Here is a 17,275-nt window from a genome sequence, read left to right as displayed (position 1 = left end):
TGATAATCGTAAAAGAAAGATGGTTTATGAGAGTTATGTTTTCCAGAACTCCATGTATGCAGGGAATTCCGTATTAAATAATTACTTATAAAAACGCGATGATCTCGAAAAAAAAACATTTATTTATGATTGATTTCAAAATTATAGTTTATTTTAATAAATTATTGCATCATTGTAAGCAAATGATTAGTAAAGTTTGCGAATTAAAAAAGTTGCAACTGTTTTTTAGAATGTTTTCTCAACTGACTGTTTTACCTGAATGGTGTGATCCATGTTATTTATTATCCTAATTACTCGGCCAGAACTGGGCTTAATCCCACTAGTTCCAGCTGTGGGTGGTTCAATGTCAGTAATGGACGCTTTTCTGCTTGTAGCTTTACTCCAACCTTGCCCACCGGGGGCAGCGTACCAAATTCCGTTCTTTTTGCCATAACTCGCAGGCTGTAAAAATGTAGTTTGCAGATTTTATTTAATTTTGTATTTTACCGAACAGATCCCGTAAACATAATACATTATCTGAAGTGATAGGTCCTTTTACGCTTGTGCAGCTCATTAAATTGAATCTGTTAGTGTTCTAATGAATTCGGTAGTTTATGAGTACTAGATTTTAAAACACTGGGAGTATTGCAAACCAAACGAATAAATATTAAACCCCATACTGTAACCTAACCTAACCTAAGCCCTTGTTACATAGAACTTATCCTTGGTGCTCAACCTTTCCTTCCTGCTTTAATCTAACCTAAATCCTTAGTGCATGGTACATACACCATATTATATATGATAATCAGGAAACTCTCTCCCATCATAACCTATCTTAAGCTCATTGTGCGTGCTTATTTACATATGCCAATTAGGAAATCCTCTCCAATTATAATCTAACCCAACGGTCGGTAACTGAAGGTAATTGAAGGCCAAAAATTGGACAATTATTATTATTTTGAGGAAGGAATATGTTTTTTCTGGGCTTCTTTAAAAATATTCAGAAACATCCGGACCCCACCTAAAATTACTTGCCAACCTCTTATCTAACCTACAGGGCGTTCTACCTATGACGGTTTCATCCATAACTCTGTTGTTATACTTTTAAAATGTTTTTTATAAAAGTGGTCTGGAATCATATAATGAATATACAGAAAAGATTTTCTCTCTCTCGCTCTATTTCTTCTGTATGCTACCTAACTTCGTTATTTGAAATAAAACAATCTGTATATTGTTGCATTTTTGGTTTCTTTGCTTAATTTTAGGTTGACATTGTTAAAAGTTCCCTGCACCTATCTCTGGTAGTTTTTGAGATATTCAACAGTTTTTAAAAAAAAAATCAGTTGTCTGAATCATACCAAATAGCATCTAATCCAGAAAAGCTAAAAACCTGAGGTTTGAATAATTCGTTTTAGCACGAATTATCGTATCATTTTTGCGATGGGCAGAATGTGTACGTTATTCAGAGCCGGAAATATCGAAACCTACTTTGGACAATTTTAAAAGATAAATAACTTTTTAATGACCCATGTTAGATACCGTTCGATGCGGAATTAAAAGCCCTTTCTACTGATATAAATATAAAATAATAATCGATATTTTCGAGAAAACTATTACTAGATAAATATTAAAAACCTTATATCAGTTTTAGATGCTATTTGGTCTGATTGAAACAGCTGAAATCGTATTTTTTTTTCAAAAACAGTTGAATATCTCAAAAAACTATTTGAGATAGATACAGGAAACTGCCAACAAAATCGACCTAAAATTAAAGAAAGAAACAAAAAATGCGAGACTATACAGTGTATTCTATTTAAAACAAGAGGTTAGGTAGCATTCCGAAGAAATGGAGTACCCTGCATGAATAAAAATATTTTCTGAACATACACCATACGATTCCAGACCAGTTTTATAAAAATATTTTTCTATTAAAAGTATAATAACAGAGTTATGGACGAAACCGCCTTAGATGGAACACCCTGTATAATGCACAGGACTTCACGCATGGCAGTTAGAAAAGCTTGTTACATCGTAACCTGACTTAAACCCTTGGTGCATAGCATTTCACAAAACAAGCCCTATTCACCACAACCTAACGTAATTTAATTAAAATTCGTAGGCTGCAAAAATGCTGATTTTATTTATTTATGTATTTTCCAAAGTTGTGCGTGGTACTTTGAAATTATTTAATAATGAAAATGATTTTTTGCCGGCCTTTGTTAATATACAATAAATAAACATAAATAACTACATGAGTTGTTAAGCGCAAAAGTCGAGAACGGCTGGACCAATTTCGTGAAAAAGGGGAAGGTTCTTATGAAGAGAAATTATAAAAATTCTACCAAATTTTTCTTTGTCACTTTCAAAATATTCCTAACTGTATCATATAAGAACGGCTCAACTGATGACCGATCTTTTTTTGGTGTGTACGTAATTGACAGGATAAGGTTTGTATAAAAGAAAATTTTCGGAAAATCAACGGGAAAAGTCGAAAATGTTCATAGTATGGTATTTTTATATGAAAAAAGATTTTTACATTAAACTTTAACGTTTTGATATTATTTGATATAACTGAAATAAGGAAGGATATTTCGAAATTTTTACGTCTCAATAATTTACGTCTTTCTCTCATTAAATTGTAGAAAACGTAGTTGGGCCAAATACACATGTTTCTTTAAGTTTAAATAGTTTATATGTTAACGGAAATATGTGTAACATTGTATATAATTTCTAGGAAATGTGTATCATTTTTAAAATCGCCGAAAATGTGTGAAATAAATTATATTAGGCACATTTCCTAGGAAATCTATATATTTCCTAAATAGCAATCGGAAATGTATTACATTCAAGATGTCAATGGGTACGCGGAGGGGGGAAAGTCAGACGATTGTATTCACAGATAACTCTGATTCTCAGTTTACTAACGTGTGTTATTCATTTTATTCACAGAAAACATTAGTTTTATACATTTCCTAGTACAATATCGGAATTTCATACAATTCCTAGGAAATGTATATACATTTCCCAGGATATGTTTGTATTAAAAATTCTTTGAAAGAATATTTTATAGATTTTCTAAATAGCCTCCGAATCGTATAGAATTCCTAGATTTCATACATTTCCGATAATACTTACATATAATAATTATTTCAACTTTGGAAAAATGTTTGATTCTTTTACTAAGAAAACTAAAAATTGCTTACTCTCATATCGTCTTTTGTATTAGCCATTACGCCTTTAGAAAAAATTACTTATTTTCTATATAATTAGGCTAAACGCGAAAATAAAAGGTTCGTTTTCCTTACCATGGCTGGCAGAGATACCACCACGAAGGGTGTTGATTCGTCTTCGGCGGTGAAATCAATCATGAGCTCATAACAGTAACAAGGAACCAGTTTAAAAATGCGGATGACGCGAACTTCGCGGCTAAAACAATTTTTCCGGCTAACCGCGAAAAGTTTTCAAATTACGATCGGGAAAACTGCATGCTTTCTGCAATTGGTGTGGACTAGTGAACGCAAAGACGTGTTGTGACACGTAAGATCTTGGGAATGATAAATAAAACATGATTAGTCTACATTTATGCAGAGTGGGGGTCTCAAGGTCGACTGTACTTGGGGGTTGGCAGGTGGGGGTTGATCGGCCCGGCGAACTCAGAATTAGGTTATCAAAATGGGGCAAAAGTAAACTCTACCTTTTAATAACACAGTAAGAACAGATGTTAATTCGAAGTAATGAGAAAATACATAATTCATATTACATGTATGTATGTCTGTAGTTGTTTCATTATGCAGATTGAATTGAAAAATTAGCGTGTTAATATATGTAGAACAAAACAACTAATTACATAGAACATATCGACAATAAAAGGAACATAAGGAGTGTGTTGAATAATTTGCTTTAAAAAAACTTTTCATGCAAAAAGAATCCATTTAGGTATGGTAAATATTAAATCTAACTAGCGAAACTCACAATTCCTTTTCTTGCTGAATTGTCTTGTTAACTTCCCATTAGGAAGTTATTGTAATTGGGTCGAAAAGTGAAATCGGAATTTTCATTATATTTCCACGTTTTAACATATTAGTAGCATGCTAGCCAATTTTTTTGATGATGTGTGTATGTACGTACGTACGTACGTACGTACGTACGTACGTACGTATGTACGTACGTTCGTATGTCAGCATTTTTTTCGTTTGCGATATCTGTACGTACGTACGTACGTACGTACGTACGTACGTACGTATGTACGTACGTTCGTATGTCAGCATTTTTTTCGTTTTCGATATCTCAAGAACGGATTGAGATATCGCCCTCAACCAAAATTTTTTCGAAAGATATTATCATAATGAAGATCTGAAAGAAATTTGAACGAAATCGGTCAAGCCGTTTTTTTTTTATAAAAAAAAAAACGAATTAATTACAAACAATTTAATTAAAATACGTTCTAATCTAATCACAACAATGAAGTTACGGAATCAATAATAACGAAATATCATTATTCAAGACAGGGAATAACATATTATAATAACATATTATAATAAAAATTTGTTTATAACAAAATGAATTGTTATAAACAATCGATAAACAATAAAAAATAGTATTTACCAATTGACTGATGCAAGTACTCTATCAATTCGGTTTTCTCAGACGAAATACTGTTTCTTATGGGTTTATAAAATGACGAACTCTCAAACATTGTTTGTTATTTATTATTGTGCCGCGTTTTTTTCAAACTTTAGAAACGAATGTACTTTACAATAACTGTATTATCTAATGGGAAGTTAGTCGTATTAGCACCGACCAAAATGTGCTCAGACCAATTTTAAGGTCTCCATGAACTGTATTTTGCCCAGAACGAACTCTACATGTAATTTATACCTAATTTGTTTTAAGTTCAATGTTTAAGACTGATGTGGAACCGGATATAACTAGTTTTTGTTGTTATTCGTTACATGGGGGGATGGCGTTCAAGTAAGGTGTTACAAAACATCTATTTATTAAAGAAAATATGAAAACACAATATATCTATTGATATCGAGAAGTAGCGAGAAAACTATGACCGATTTTAACCAAATTTTCGTTTTTAAGAATAGATTTTGATGATACGTTAGTTGGTAGTTGTAAGTATTGTAATGCAAGCAAGTTTTATATACATATACTTGAACATGTTGGGACTTGATAAAAATGTAGATTTATTTATGTTACTGCAAACTCGTTGGAAACAGTAACAAACGATATTTTAGTGATTTTCCTGTATTTTTTCAACTATTAGGTGAGTATTATTCCAATATTACCCAAGACTAAATTGAATCTGAGTTTCTGTTTATTGGCATTTAAGGACCTTTTTCATTGTAGACCAGGGATAGCCGATTTATTTAAAGTTTCTGAATCATCATCTTCATAAGGTCATCAATCTAAGACTAGTTGGACACGCCTCTCCACTCTTTCCTATCCTGAGCTAATCTTCATATTTCCCTAAAACTAAAACAACCCACATCCTTAATTATTTGCGAATAGTAATCTAATCTAGGTCTACCTCTACCCTTCCTAACTCCCGTTTCTGCCTCTAATATGTCTCTGACTAGACCTTCATGCCTGAGAAAGTGTCCTACCAACCTATCCCGCTTATTTTTTATTGGCTACCATAGAGTCCTCTGTTCTCCTATTCTTTCTAATACCTCTTCATTCATTCGTCTGTAACACCACATTTTGAACGCTTCTACCCTTTTCTTTTCCGCCGCGCCTACTGTCCATGTTTCGTACTGCGCCGTTCTCCAAACATACACCTCTAACAATCTTCTTCTAATTTCTAATTAACCTGCGTTATCCTCTACTTTATTTCCCTACCACTCCTTCCGTCCTAACTTATCTGACTTCCTAGATACCTAAAATCGGCCACTTCTAATTTTTCGTCTCCTACTTTTATATTCGCTCTTTCCCTACTTTTAGTTCCCTTGCATACCAGTATTCTTGTTTTACTTTTATTTATTTTCATACAGTACTATTTTGTCAGCACCGCATCCATTTTATTTACAGCTATCTCTAACTCCTCCTTACTGGATGCTAATGCCAAAAAAAATAATAATAATATCTAGTGCACAGGGGGGCCTGTAATTCTGGAATAGGGGTTGACATCGTAACTGAATAGGGAAATTTAATATGAAAATTGATGATTTTCCAGAACTCTTTGTAAATTCACTGGTTCATACTTTTTAGAGAAACACAACGATACCATGTGAAGTCAATAATAGTAAAACTTTAGTAAAAATTACACGACTTTATTTCACTTCTTCGTTCGCAATGGAAAATGGGCACCAAACCAATGTTAAAAGAGCGTGGAAATTATCCAAAGTTATAAAACGTGCTGTAGACATTCCACCAAAGAACTAATGTCGGAAGTAATTAAGAAACCTTTTATGTTAAAGTCCTTGTTGCCGTTCGATCTTCGCTAATGGATTCATTAAAACCGTAGATGAAAAACAGCAAATATAGTGAAATAGTAGGGCTAGTTTGTTTTTCTGTTAAGTGTTTTGACATTGATCCTTTTGCATGTTACGAAGAAGCAAATTATGTGCATATATTATCGACGGCCGATGATAAGAAAAATGCGAATCGATCGCCCTAATCCCTTACATACGAAACATAGAAACAGATTCGTGTATGTGCCACCTAATATCTAGTGCACAGGGCGGCCTGTACTTTTGGGATAGGGGTGGACATCGTAACTTAACCGTTACAGAGGTGTATTAATTATAGCACTTGTTTTATGCAAATGAATAATTAGAAATTTAAATTTCATTTTTGCTTTGTGTGTACATACTTGGAAATAAGTATGACACGCGGCATGCTCGTTATCATCCTACACCGCACGATCGTTTGAAGGTTAGAAACGTTGTAAATTAATTGCAACCAACAATATCGAAAGAGACCAAAATGAGCAAAAATTATTCAAGTTAGCCCTACATTTTAAAGTAAAGAAGAACGGCTTCCATGAGGGATGTTCTAAAAATTCTGTTGAGCAAAGTTAATTTTGGATTTGATTTTCTACAAGATCAAGACTAGTCGCACTTATATTTTAACAGAACTGAGAGTTTATCTACAAGATATTACCAAGAACAAGACTATACTGCAAGTCTATTGAAAAAAAAAAATTCGATAAGGTTAAAAGTCCTCAGAAAGCTAATCCCTATTTCTTTAGTTAATTGATTATCTATCTGCCGTTTTGTAAGATAATTTATTATTGGATAGTAAACAATTAAACATAAAAATCGTCTTGTTCTATACAACGACTGCATACAAGTATTGTTAATACCTCCTTGCAATGAAAACTGTTTGATTTATTCTATGAAGAAACTTAAACACAGTATTAGTTGAATCTGCTCGAAATGGATTGATGGAAACTGTTGTTGATGCTGCATATCAGTTAGTCACGGCGGTTACCTAAGCCTTTGGTAATAAAGTAACAATAACTTAATCAACACCCCTCGTGCGTAGCAATTAAGAGAACTTCTCTCACCGTAACCTAAGGTAAGCCTACGATACATAGGATTTCACCCGTGTCAATCAGGCAAACCTTTTCCACTATAACTTAAACTAAACTGTTACTTATTGAAGATTTCTAAAGTATTCCACGGCTAGAATGTTCTCAAATATCTAGGACTATCCTTAAGTAGACCGCAAGAATCGAGAATGTCCTGGAGTATTCGAGAACCATTATGTGTGGATGGTGACGCTGAGTTCTGATACTAAATTAGGGCATTTTCATATATTTTGATTAAGGTGCCCTAAATGCGAAGAATAGGAAAGAGTGGAGGTGCGTGTCCAACCAATCTTAGGACTGACGACCTTATGATGATGATGAAGGTGCCCTAAGTCCTAAATAATGTTTAGAATTTGCTATAAAGTTCGAGATGTCTCCATTCTGATATGCGTCTAAGTTTGCGAGTGAGATTGTAAACCCAACGGAGTGAGTTGCTATTAGCTAGTTATTTACGCTTATATAAGGAGTCATTCATGTTATTCGACCCGAAAGATTATGGCTAAATGCTGAGCTATCTAAAGTGGCGGCTGAAGTAATAAAACCTTTTTTCTTTAATTTTACTTAGTGGAAATGTTAAGGGACGAGAACCCTTAATGAGTTTACCTTTGCAGCTGATATTCAACAAAAATGTTCTACTACCTGCGCATCTCCCATATTTCGATAAAACAGGGAAGTGGAATTCGTTTCAATACACCCTTCTGAAAGTTTTCAAACTATTTAGACCTTTGTAGGCACGAGTACATAACAGAATATAAAACATGTTTCGTTTGAATGGTACCATAAAGTTGTAATTGCACTTAGGCATGAGCAAAGGCGGTCTATTGTTGACTGTTTTACTACATGAGCCGCCACTTTAATTCGCTCAGAGTTTATGCTATTTGCCATTTGAGGTTGAACTTTAACCTCGACTAACTTTTAAACGAGTTCACTTAGCGAAAAATCATCTCAGATCTTTTTTGTAGAACGTTCCATTCCCTACAAGAATATGTATTTATTTTTACAATACAACTATTCGTTAAAACGCAATTAAATTAAAAAAAAAAGTTTTCCCGTGTTATTTAAATGGGAAATCAAAAATCACGATGAGACACCTCTTAATATTAAAATTAAGAGCTGCCCTTTTGACAGTCTCATTTTTTTTGTGATTATGAATAATATTCTCATGGTAACAGAAGAAAAAAGAATTAAAAGTTTTATTTTGGCCCACCTTAGTGTATATGTTTAGGATCTTAATAATGTTACGGTAGCAGAAGGCAACTTTGACGTTGCCATGTATATCATGAAGATTTTAATAAGGTTACGGTAGGAGAAAACAACACTCACGAAGTAGGTGTTGTTGTTACTATATGTTGAGTGTTGTCTTCTCCTACCGCAGCTTTCTGATGCTGTATAAATGCCATATTGTAGGTACAAATAGGTGTATATAAATGAACACATCCATAATTTTATTATTACTGCTCACTGTGCACATTCCAAAAACGCGGTGCAAGTTTGCACGTTTACCGTTTTCGTTGTGCAATACGTTAGCATATTTCTTATGAATAATGTGAAATAGACAATTGAATAAAAATTGGAGATAGATGAAATGTAAACGGGGATTCACGAAAATAAATTCCTTTTATTAAAGAGATAGTGACCGAAATTATGGCTTTCCATAAAAGGAAATACTATATATTGTCACGTATTTAAACTCCTTCTCCCACTATTACTGCTTTTATTTAATTAATTGCTGTCTAATCAACATTTCTACTATCAATTAGTAATCTTTGTTCCTTATTCGCTCCATTCTTCTTGTCTTTGTATCGCCTTGAATTTGCTTGCGTACTAATTCCACTCGATCTCGCGACAACTATTTATAGAGGCTGGGCCCGTTCTAGAATGTTCCAGTACATGCGGTCTAGAAACCTGGTCTTCTTTGCCACTACGTATGTTGGGTTGCCTACATGCACGTGACAATGTACATATTAACGATAAGTTATCACAAATTAGAAACTGTAATTCAGAAAATTTATTAATGGATTTTTACTTTTTCAAATAATTTATTTTACTTTTTGTTGCACATGTTTGCTGCATTGAGTTTAAAACTAATGCAACCTATTGCATTCTGTAGTCCTCTAATTCTTATGTAATAATGTACTTACATCCACGTAAATTTCTGGCATGACATTGTTTAACGAATATATTACTTTGCAAGACTTATCGTACATATGGGTACATTTTACATAAACCGATATATATTTTGTTCGTGCATGAGAAAAATGCATAACTTATTATTATTGATCACGTTTCCGTGTCATTTATCGTAAACGAAAAATTTTAAAATAGGTAAGTAAACGCATAACGAACTGTAAGGCAATGGGTAATAAATTCATCAGATTAGCCCGCGTTTACGTAATAATATGTATAAAGAAGATAAGAATTACCTATAAAACTCTTGGTAACTGGAATCAAATGTCTGATTTATTATTTTATGATGTGTGATATCGATATTACTGACGAGTTGAAAACCGAACATAGAGATATTCTAATAGTTATTTGAAATCATCAAAGGGCGGCATCATTTTTTGAAAAATGCGACGTGTTATAGGAAGATGCGAACAAAAGACCTTCAGTCACAAACTCATGTAAATAATAAAGTAATAGAAGTACTTACAATGAATGCAATTAAAAGTTTTAAAGGGTGTTACATTTTGATTAAAGTATTTTGAGAGTTCGGTTAATTTAGGACAGTTTCTAGAGAAGCAGAGGTGAATATTTTCAGATAGAATTGGTTGAAAAAAGATTTTCCACACTTTCATTAAATTATGTATTTTCGCTCGTATGATATAAAAAGAAAAATGCCGCTAAAGAAACGTGTAACTCCAATGTTCAGTAAACATTTTACCTTATGCTAACATAACAAAATAGACCAAATTAGAAAAATCCTTATTAAGAGCTTTGCAAGGACCTATACAAAATATATGTGTCTTACTGTCAGCTTCCTCGCAATAATCAAGACGTCAAATACCTGATTTAAGACTGAATAGTTCTGTCTAATGACAATGATTTATTCTTTTCAAAGTTGCAAAGAACCTACATTAGAATTAGAAACATTACGCCCTCTAGTTCTCCTTACAATATATACCAAGGAATGTAAATATTTCGAGTTAAGCGTAGAAATATTAATAAGTACCCCTGAGAGTCCTGAGGGTAAACAGTATAATATTTAAAATGCACACACTCGCTGCGCCGATATTTTACTTACTAATAATCAACGTACACGTAAAAGAGCATGCAGATGTAGTAGACTGATCGATCCACCTGGATCTCTTCCCTATTCGGGAAAGGGTGAGAAGCGCTAGGCCTGCGAATTTGCCGCTGACATCACCGTTGTCATGCTCTTAACTTTTTTCTTGGGGATTTGTTACATTACAAAATCTATTTGATACATTATAATGAGCTCTAAGTAGATAGGTACATACTGTAATTTGTGTTTATTGTAAAATAAAAAATAATTATAACAGAAGTTATATTTAATAAATCTGAATAGCCGCCACTGATTTCCTTCAGCTGTTATCTTTAAATCTTATCTATCATCATCATTATCATAAGGTCGTCAGTCCTAAGACTGGTTGGACACGCACTTCCACTCTTTCTTATCCTGAGATAATCTTCGCATTTCCCTAAAACTAGAACAACCCACATCCTTAACTATTTACGAACAGTAATTTACTCTAGGTCTACCTCTACTCCTCCTAACTTCCGTTTCTGCCTCTAGTATGTCTTTGATTAGACCTTCATGCCTGAAAAAGTGTCCTACCAACCTATCTCGCCTATTTTTTATTGACTTCCATAGAGTCCTCTGCTCTTCTATTCTTTCTAATACTTCTTCATTTGTAACCTTCTCTATCCACAGTGCCTTCATCATTCGCCTGTGACACCAAAATTTGGACGCTTCTAACCTTATCTTTTCGCCGCGTCCACCGTCCATGTTTCGCACCCGTACAGCATCGCGCTGCAAACATACACCTTTAACAATCTTTTTCGAATTTATAAATTAACCGTTCCCGTGCATAGAAGTGACTTCTTTTTATTGAAGGTTACTCGACCCTGCGCTATCCTCTGCTTTATATCCCTACTACTCCTTCCGCCCTGACTTATCTGACCTCCTAAATACTTAAAGTCAGCCACTTCTTCTAATTTTTCGTCTCCTACCTTTATATTCGCTCTTTCCCTACTGTGGCAAACCTACATCAACTAGAGCACCCTGTATATATAATGTCGTTGTGTATGTAAATGTTTTGTATTATATTTCTTTGTGTGTACATTTCTCAACATTATCTTCTAAACAAAAAGAAAGGTCTTACCCCAAATTAACTAACTAAAGTTTACCCTCCTGGTAAAATTTGCGAATCGCGGCTTTTTAGAAAATGCAACTTGTTTGCTAGAAATGACTTAAAATGGCCTAAATATGAAAAACTTACATGAAAAAAAGGAAGGCCTTTTTATAGTTTTTTTTTAGCAAACTTTAGTTGGTTAGTTTGGGTTAAGCCCTTTCTTTTTGTTTATCAATACGCCACAGTCTCTTTTATATTTATTTCATTATCTTCTAAAACTTTTGTATTCTATCCATCTGTGCCAATAACTTTTATTACTGTACTTTCCTATAATCTCTATTAGCATTTCAACTTCGCGTACTAACCGCATGACGTCTGTACTTCGCTGTCCTTTCTAATTGCTATTTTATGAGGGGTTTCTTCGGTGATTTCGGTTCAACAACTTAATTCTATATTTTCTATCTTCGGCATTTTCTAAATCATCTTCTCTTACTATTGGTTCCCTTCTTTTATCTATAACCCTTAGCTCCACCTTCATAATTTTCCTTAATTATTCAAATTCAAAATTCTTCAATTATAATTCAACCTTTGTTTACTTTACTCTTCTTACTCTCTAATAGTGTCTAATAAATATTTGTTTTACCAAACTTTATTATTATAATATCGAACACGCATAGAACCAAACTACTTTTTCTTCCCTTACATATCAATCTGATCTATAAAAGATAGTTATGATTCGACTTAATTGTGTAGCAAAGTTTGTGCTAATTAACTGTAACTGACAATTATTAAAACGATTAAGTGTATCATGTGTGTTAAATAGTTAAATTTTTACATAAATAGGTAACAGTAAAGAGTGCAATACTAAATACATACATAGTATGTGATGTAAAAGTCAAAAATTGCACCAGGATGTTTGTATTTACATATATGATTGAAATGACCGTTTGCCAAGGTCAATATGGCATTAAAATCTTGCAGCTAAACATCATTCATGCAACACGCTACATTTTGATTCGGGAACGGCAAATTTTCGTATTAGGCTTGATTGGATCCCAGCCAGACGTTCAATTCAATCAAGAGCTGAAGATATAAGAAAAACCAGTAACCTATTTTTCTCCGCAGTAACTCCTGAATATTGATTTGATTAAAGTATGTATTAAGAAATGTTAAAAAAGAATATATAATGCGATAACGTTAGCCTTACAATTTTGTATCTTTTAATAAAAAAAATTATGTGGTATGATGTGTTCGACATATCGCTATAACGTACCATAAAAAAAACTATTGATATGTTTAATAAGGGGGGGGGGGCTACTTCTTGTTAGGCCCATCATCTCGTTTTATGAGAATCATAAGAATTGTGCCGTAATGTACTTACTCATTATGTGCTGCTATGCTCAAAAAAATTCATATCATTTAATTAAAAAAAAAACTTATGTAATACATAGTAGCACATATCGAGCCCATATTCGCATATAATTCCTTATTAATGACGGTAGTACTCATTATTGACTTCTACAATACTTCAAATATTATATATAAAAGAAATTATGAGTACTGTCAGCACAGCACAATGTAGTATTACGTAGTTAGTATCAGCAATTTCTTATGCTGAAGTGTACAATGTGTTGCATACCGATTTACAAACAATTCCTTTAAATTTTAATCATTGATTACTATACATCTATTAAAAAACCATAATGGCCGACATCAGTGACAATGCGACAACAATTGAAAAATGATGATGGCCGACAACAGCAATAATTAGAAAAGAATGATGGCCGACACTACGTCATTATTGGTCACAAAAGTGAATTTCGACCACTCGAAGCAATGGTGCTAAAAGTTTCGAGCTTACAGTGATTGATAGGGGGGAAGAACTATTTTAATTAAAATTTATTTTTTGAACAAAAACTATTTAAGAAAAAAAAAGGGTTAATAAAAACAGCCTATTTCAATCCATCAAGTATAGAAAAAAAACTATACCTATATACCTTTTAAATGTCAATTTAATTATTTGTAATTTGTGTTCCACTATTTTCATTATGAAACAATTTGATGTACGATATCGTTGTAATTTATCCATTCTGTATTATTCAATTGGTGGTTCGTAGAAAAAATTAATACTTAGTAGAGTTGAGTTATAGACCATGAATAAAAAAATAGGTAATTAGGTGGGTCTTTCCATGTTAAATGACCTCAATGTGGCCTCTCATTAATGCAAAAATAGTGTTATTAAAAAGTACAACAGTCCACAATTTCTGTGTCAATTATTCTCTTGGCTGTATCACAACATCGGCGTTTACTCGGAAAAGTCCACTACATAATGTTGTATATATACAAGGAAGTATAAGTATGAGAAATGTTTGCGTGTAACGTTTTCACGCACAGGTACCTTTTTCGCGGCTTTGTAAAAAAAAAACTAGATTTGCATACATATTAAACGCAGTTAACGTGAAATCACAACTGACCTACATATGCATACTTTATACGGTAGTATTAAATTCTTATCGAACGATAGCAGCATTTAAATAATTCTTTGGAATCTCATATGAGGGTACCAAGAATGCAGGAGCGTACCATCTCTGAGGTATAGGAGTTTCGATGTGAAATTGGTGTTTTATTAACTTGTTGTTGTTGTCTTCTTTTCCTAATTCATCTTTCAATAACAAGATAAGAAATCTGTGGGAAAGAACAAAACAAGACAAGATTTTCTCTTAACAAGGATAAGATTTCTTGACAAGAAATTAGCAAGATGAGTTCGTGCTTTTTGGCTACAAGTCGACAACGTTCCAAAATACATGATTTAACATTTGCCGTAAATAACTTTAAAAAATACAATATTTGAACCTGTAATTTTCTGATATTTAGACGAAAATAAAATAAAATACATAAGGTGTGGTGTGCAAAAATTAAGTAAATATTTAGATTCTACTCTATCAAAATTCTTTTTTTATGAATTTAGACAAATCAGAATTGAGGACTCACCAAACCAGCAAGTACAAGAAATCGCAAGACTCTTGCTAGTAAGACAAGAATCAACCCACCAAAAAAATTATTAAAGAAAAAAAACCTTGCCTTTCTAAATAAAACAAGAATTAGGAATTCACTAAGCCAGCAAGAACAAGAAAAAGCAACATTCTCTCTAGTAAGACAATAATCAAACCACCAAAAAGTTGACAAAGCAAGAAGCAAAAAACAGACAAGAATTGGGAATTCACCAAGTCAACAAGAACAAAAAAAAGCAAGATTCTTGTTAGTAAGACAATAATCAAACCACCAAAAAGTTGACAAAGCAAAAAGCAAGAAATAGACAAGAATTGGGAATTCACCAAGTCAACAAAAACAAGAAAAAGCAAGACTCTTGCTAGTAAGACAAGAATCAAACCATGAAAAAGTTGACAAAGCAAGAAGCAAGAAATAGATAAGAATTGGGAATTCACCAAGTCAGCAAGAACAAGAAAAAACAAGACTCTTGCTAGTAAGACAATAATCAAACCATTAAAAAGTTAACAAAACAAGAAGCAAAAAGAATCCATGCCTTTCTATGTAAAACGAGACAAGAATTGGGAATTCACCAAGTCAGCAAGAACAAGAAAAAACAAGACCCTTGCTAGTAAGACAAAAATCAAACCATGAAAAAGTTGACAAAGCAAGAAGTAAAAAATAGACAAGATTTGGGAATTCACCAAGTCAACAAAAATAAGAAAAAGCAAGATTCTTGCTAGTAAGACAATAATCAAACCACCAAAAAGTTGACAAAACAAGAAGCAAAAAGAATCCTTGCCTTTCTAAGTAAAACGAGACAAGAATTGGGAATTCACCAAGCCAGCAAGAACAAGAAAAAACAAGACCCTTGCTAGTAAGACAAAAATCAAACCACCAAAAAGTTGACAAAGCAAGAAGCAAAATTAATCCTTGCCTTTCTAAGTAAAACAAGACAAGAATTGGGAATTCACCAAGCTAGCAAGAACGAGAAAAAGTAGCCAAGTAGAAAGCTAACATGGTAAGAATCAAACCAGCAATAAATTGACAAGACAAGAAGTAATGTAAAATAATTTCTTGTCTTGCTGAGCAAAACAACAACTTTACATTATACGTAACTTGTTTCTGTCATATCGTTAGTTCCCTTGGCGTACATTATTTCCATCTTTTTAACTCGAATTTCTCTAGATTCGCGTACAAACTTTACATTATACGTAACTTGTTTCCTTAATTCGAATTTCTCTTAATATTCCAGAGACCAATCAGCCACAAGGGTAATTAAACTTAAATAACTAAAATAAAATTTATATGATTTAATTTTAAATAGCCACTGTCTAATTCCTGTTTCTTAATTTTTAGCGTGCGTTATTAGGAGATACGAGTTAGACTACAATAGTTTCTTTCAGCCATATAATTTTTTTTTACCATATCCCTATCGAAAGCAGGACATTTTCCTGATTTCATAGTCCTCGTAAGTCTGTTATTGTCTTCATAGTTACTGTTTGTGTTTTTAATCAAGAAGAAGAAAATTAGGGCAGGCGTATGATGGACGACACCCACGTCTAGAAGGTTGTCATCCTTGCCTTCGGTTTGGGTGGTAATCAGGGTCCGATATAAAAAAAGGGGGGGGGGTAAGTTGCAAACCGAGAGTCCAGACCAGCTGCCCAGAGAAGCAAAAATGAGAAGCGGCAAAATTGCAGTATTCAGGAGCTCGACAACAGTATGCCGACAAAAAAGTATTTTTTAATTTCTTTTTTTAATCACTATTTTACTTAGCGACTATAAAGTGCTGTCTTATAATTTTCTTAATTCTTTCTCTTGATAAGCAGCCAACTCGAAATGTAATGATTTTTTACGACTTTTGAGTTTAGAGTACAAAAAAATTTTCCAGAATTTTTCATCAATTTTAAATTCCGAACTCGCAACTCTTTCCATTTTGTTTGATTCACAAGGATTGCCCCTCCCCTCCCACGTTAAGAGAAGTACAATTATTTCTGATAGTGTATATGTAGGTAATATAATATTTTTTTGGAAGTATTAAGAATATACCCTATAACGCGATGTTTTAGGGGATTCCTCAAGTTGATTCGCTTGTCTTTATAAAAAAAAAAATCGGATTACTTTTTCATTAGTTTAACACAGTTTGATAATTGCAAAATTGCACCATCCCATCTCTAGAATAACATACTTATGACATAAGGTATTATTATGAAAGGCTGGAAATATTGTTTTCGGCCGGAGCGGTTTTTATTGTTCCCAGAAATTAGAAATGGATGACAAGTGTAAGTCCACCGAAGATTCAAAGCGTGTTAAGTTATTACCTCTGTAAAGTCTTAGATTTCGTAATAACCAATGGTACGCTGTCATCCATAATCAAATATCTTAATAATTATGAATATTGTTCCGAAAACATCTTCTTTATTTTGTAATTTTTTTTATATTACGAAGATTT

The 17,275-nt window shown here is 33.1% G+C and overlaps 1 protein-coding gene across 2 annotated transcripts in view; it reads right to left on the bottom strand.

Moving 5' to 3' along the window:
- The window catches only part of LOC108732488 (echinoderm microtubule-associated protein-like CG42247), a 57,954-nt gene that overhangs the window by 25,802 nt on the left and 14,877 nt on the right, over nt 1-17,275 (bottom strand). The window contains exons 1-2 of one of the 2 annotated variants that reach the window (XM_025976853.1): nt 3,285-3,482; nt 256-441 (exon numbers count right to left, since the gene is read on the bottom strand). In XM_025976853.1, the coding sequence (XP_025832638.1) occupies nt 256-441; nt 3,285-3,347 (249 nt within the window). In that variant the 5' untranslated portion in view covers nt 3,348-3,482. Of the gene's footprint in view, nt 1-255; nt 442-3,284; nt 3,483-17,275 lie in introns of those variants that run through there. The other variant, XM_018463331.1, reaches the window with a different exon arrangement.

The sequence above is a fragment of the Agrilus planipennis genome, unplaced genomic scaffold (genome assembly GCF_000699045.2).
Source record: "Agrilus planipennis isolate EAB-ADULT unplaced genomic scaffold, Apla_2.0 scaffold23, whole genome shotgun sequence".
NCBI lineage: Eukaryota > Metazoa > Arthropoda > Insecta > Coleoptera > Buprestidae > Agrilus > Agrilus planipennis.
The sequence above is the reverse complement of the archived record's forward strand: the minus strand, read 5'-3'. Positions and strand labels throughout refer to the sequence as shown.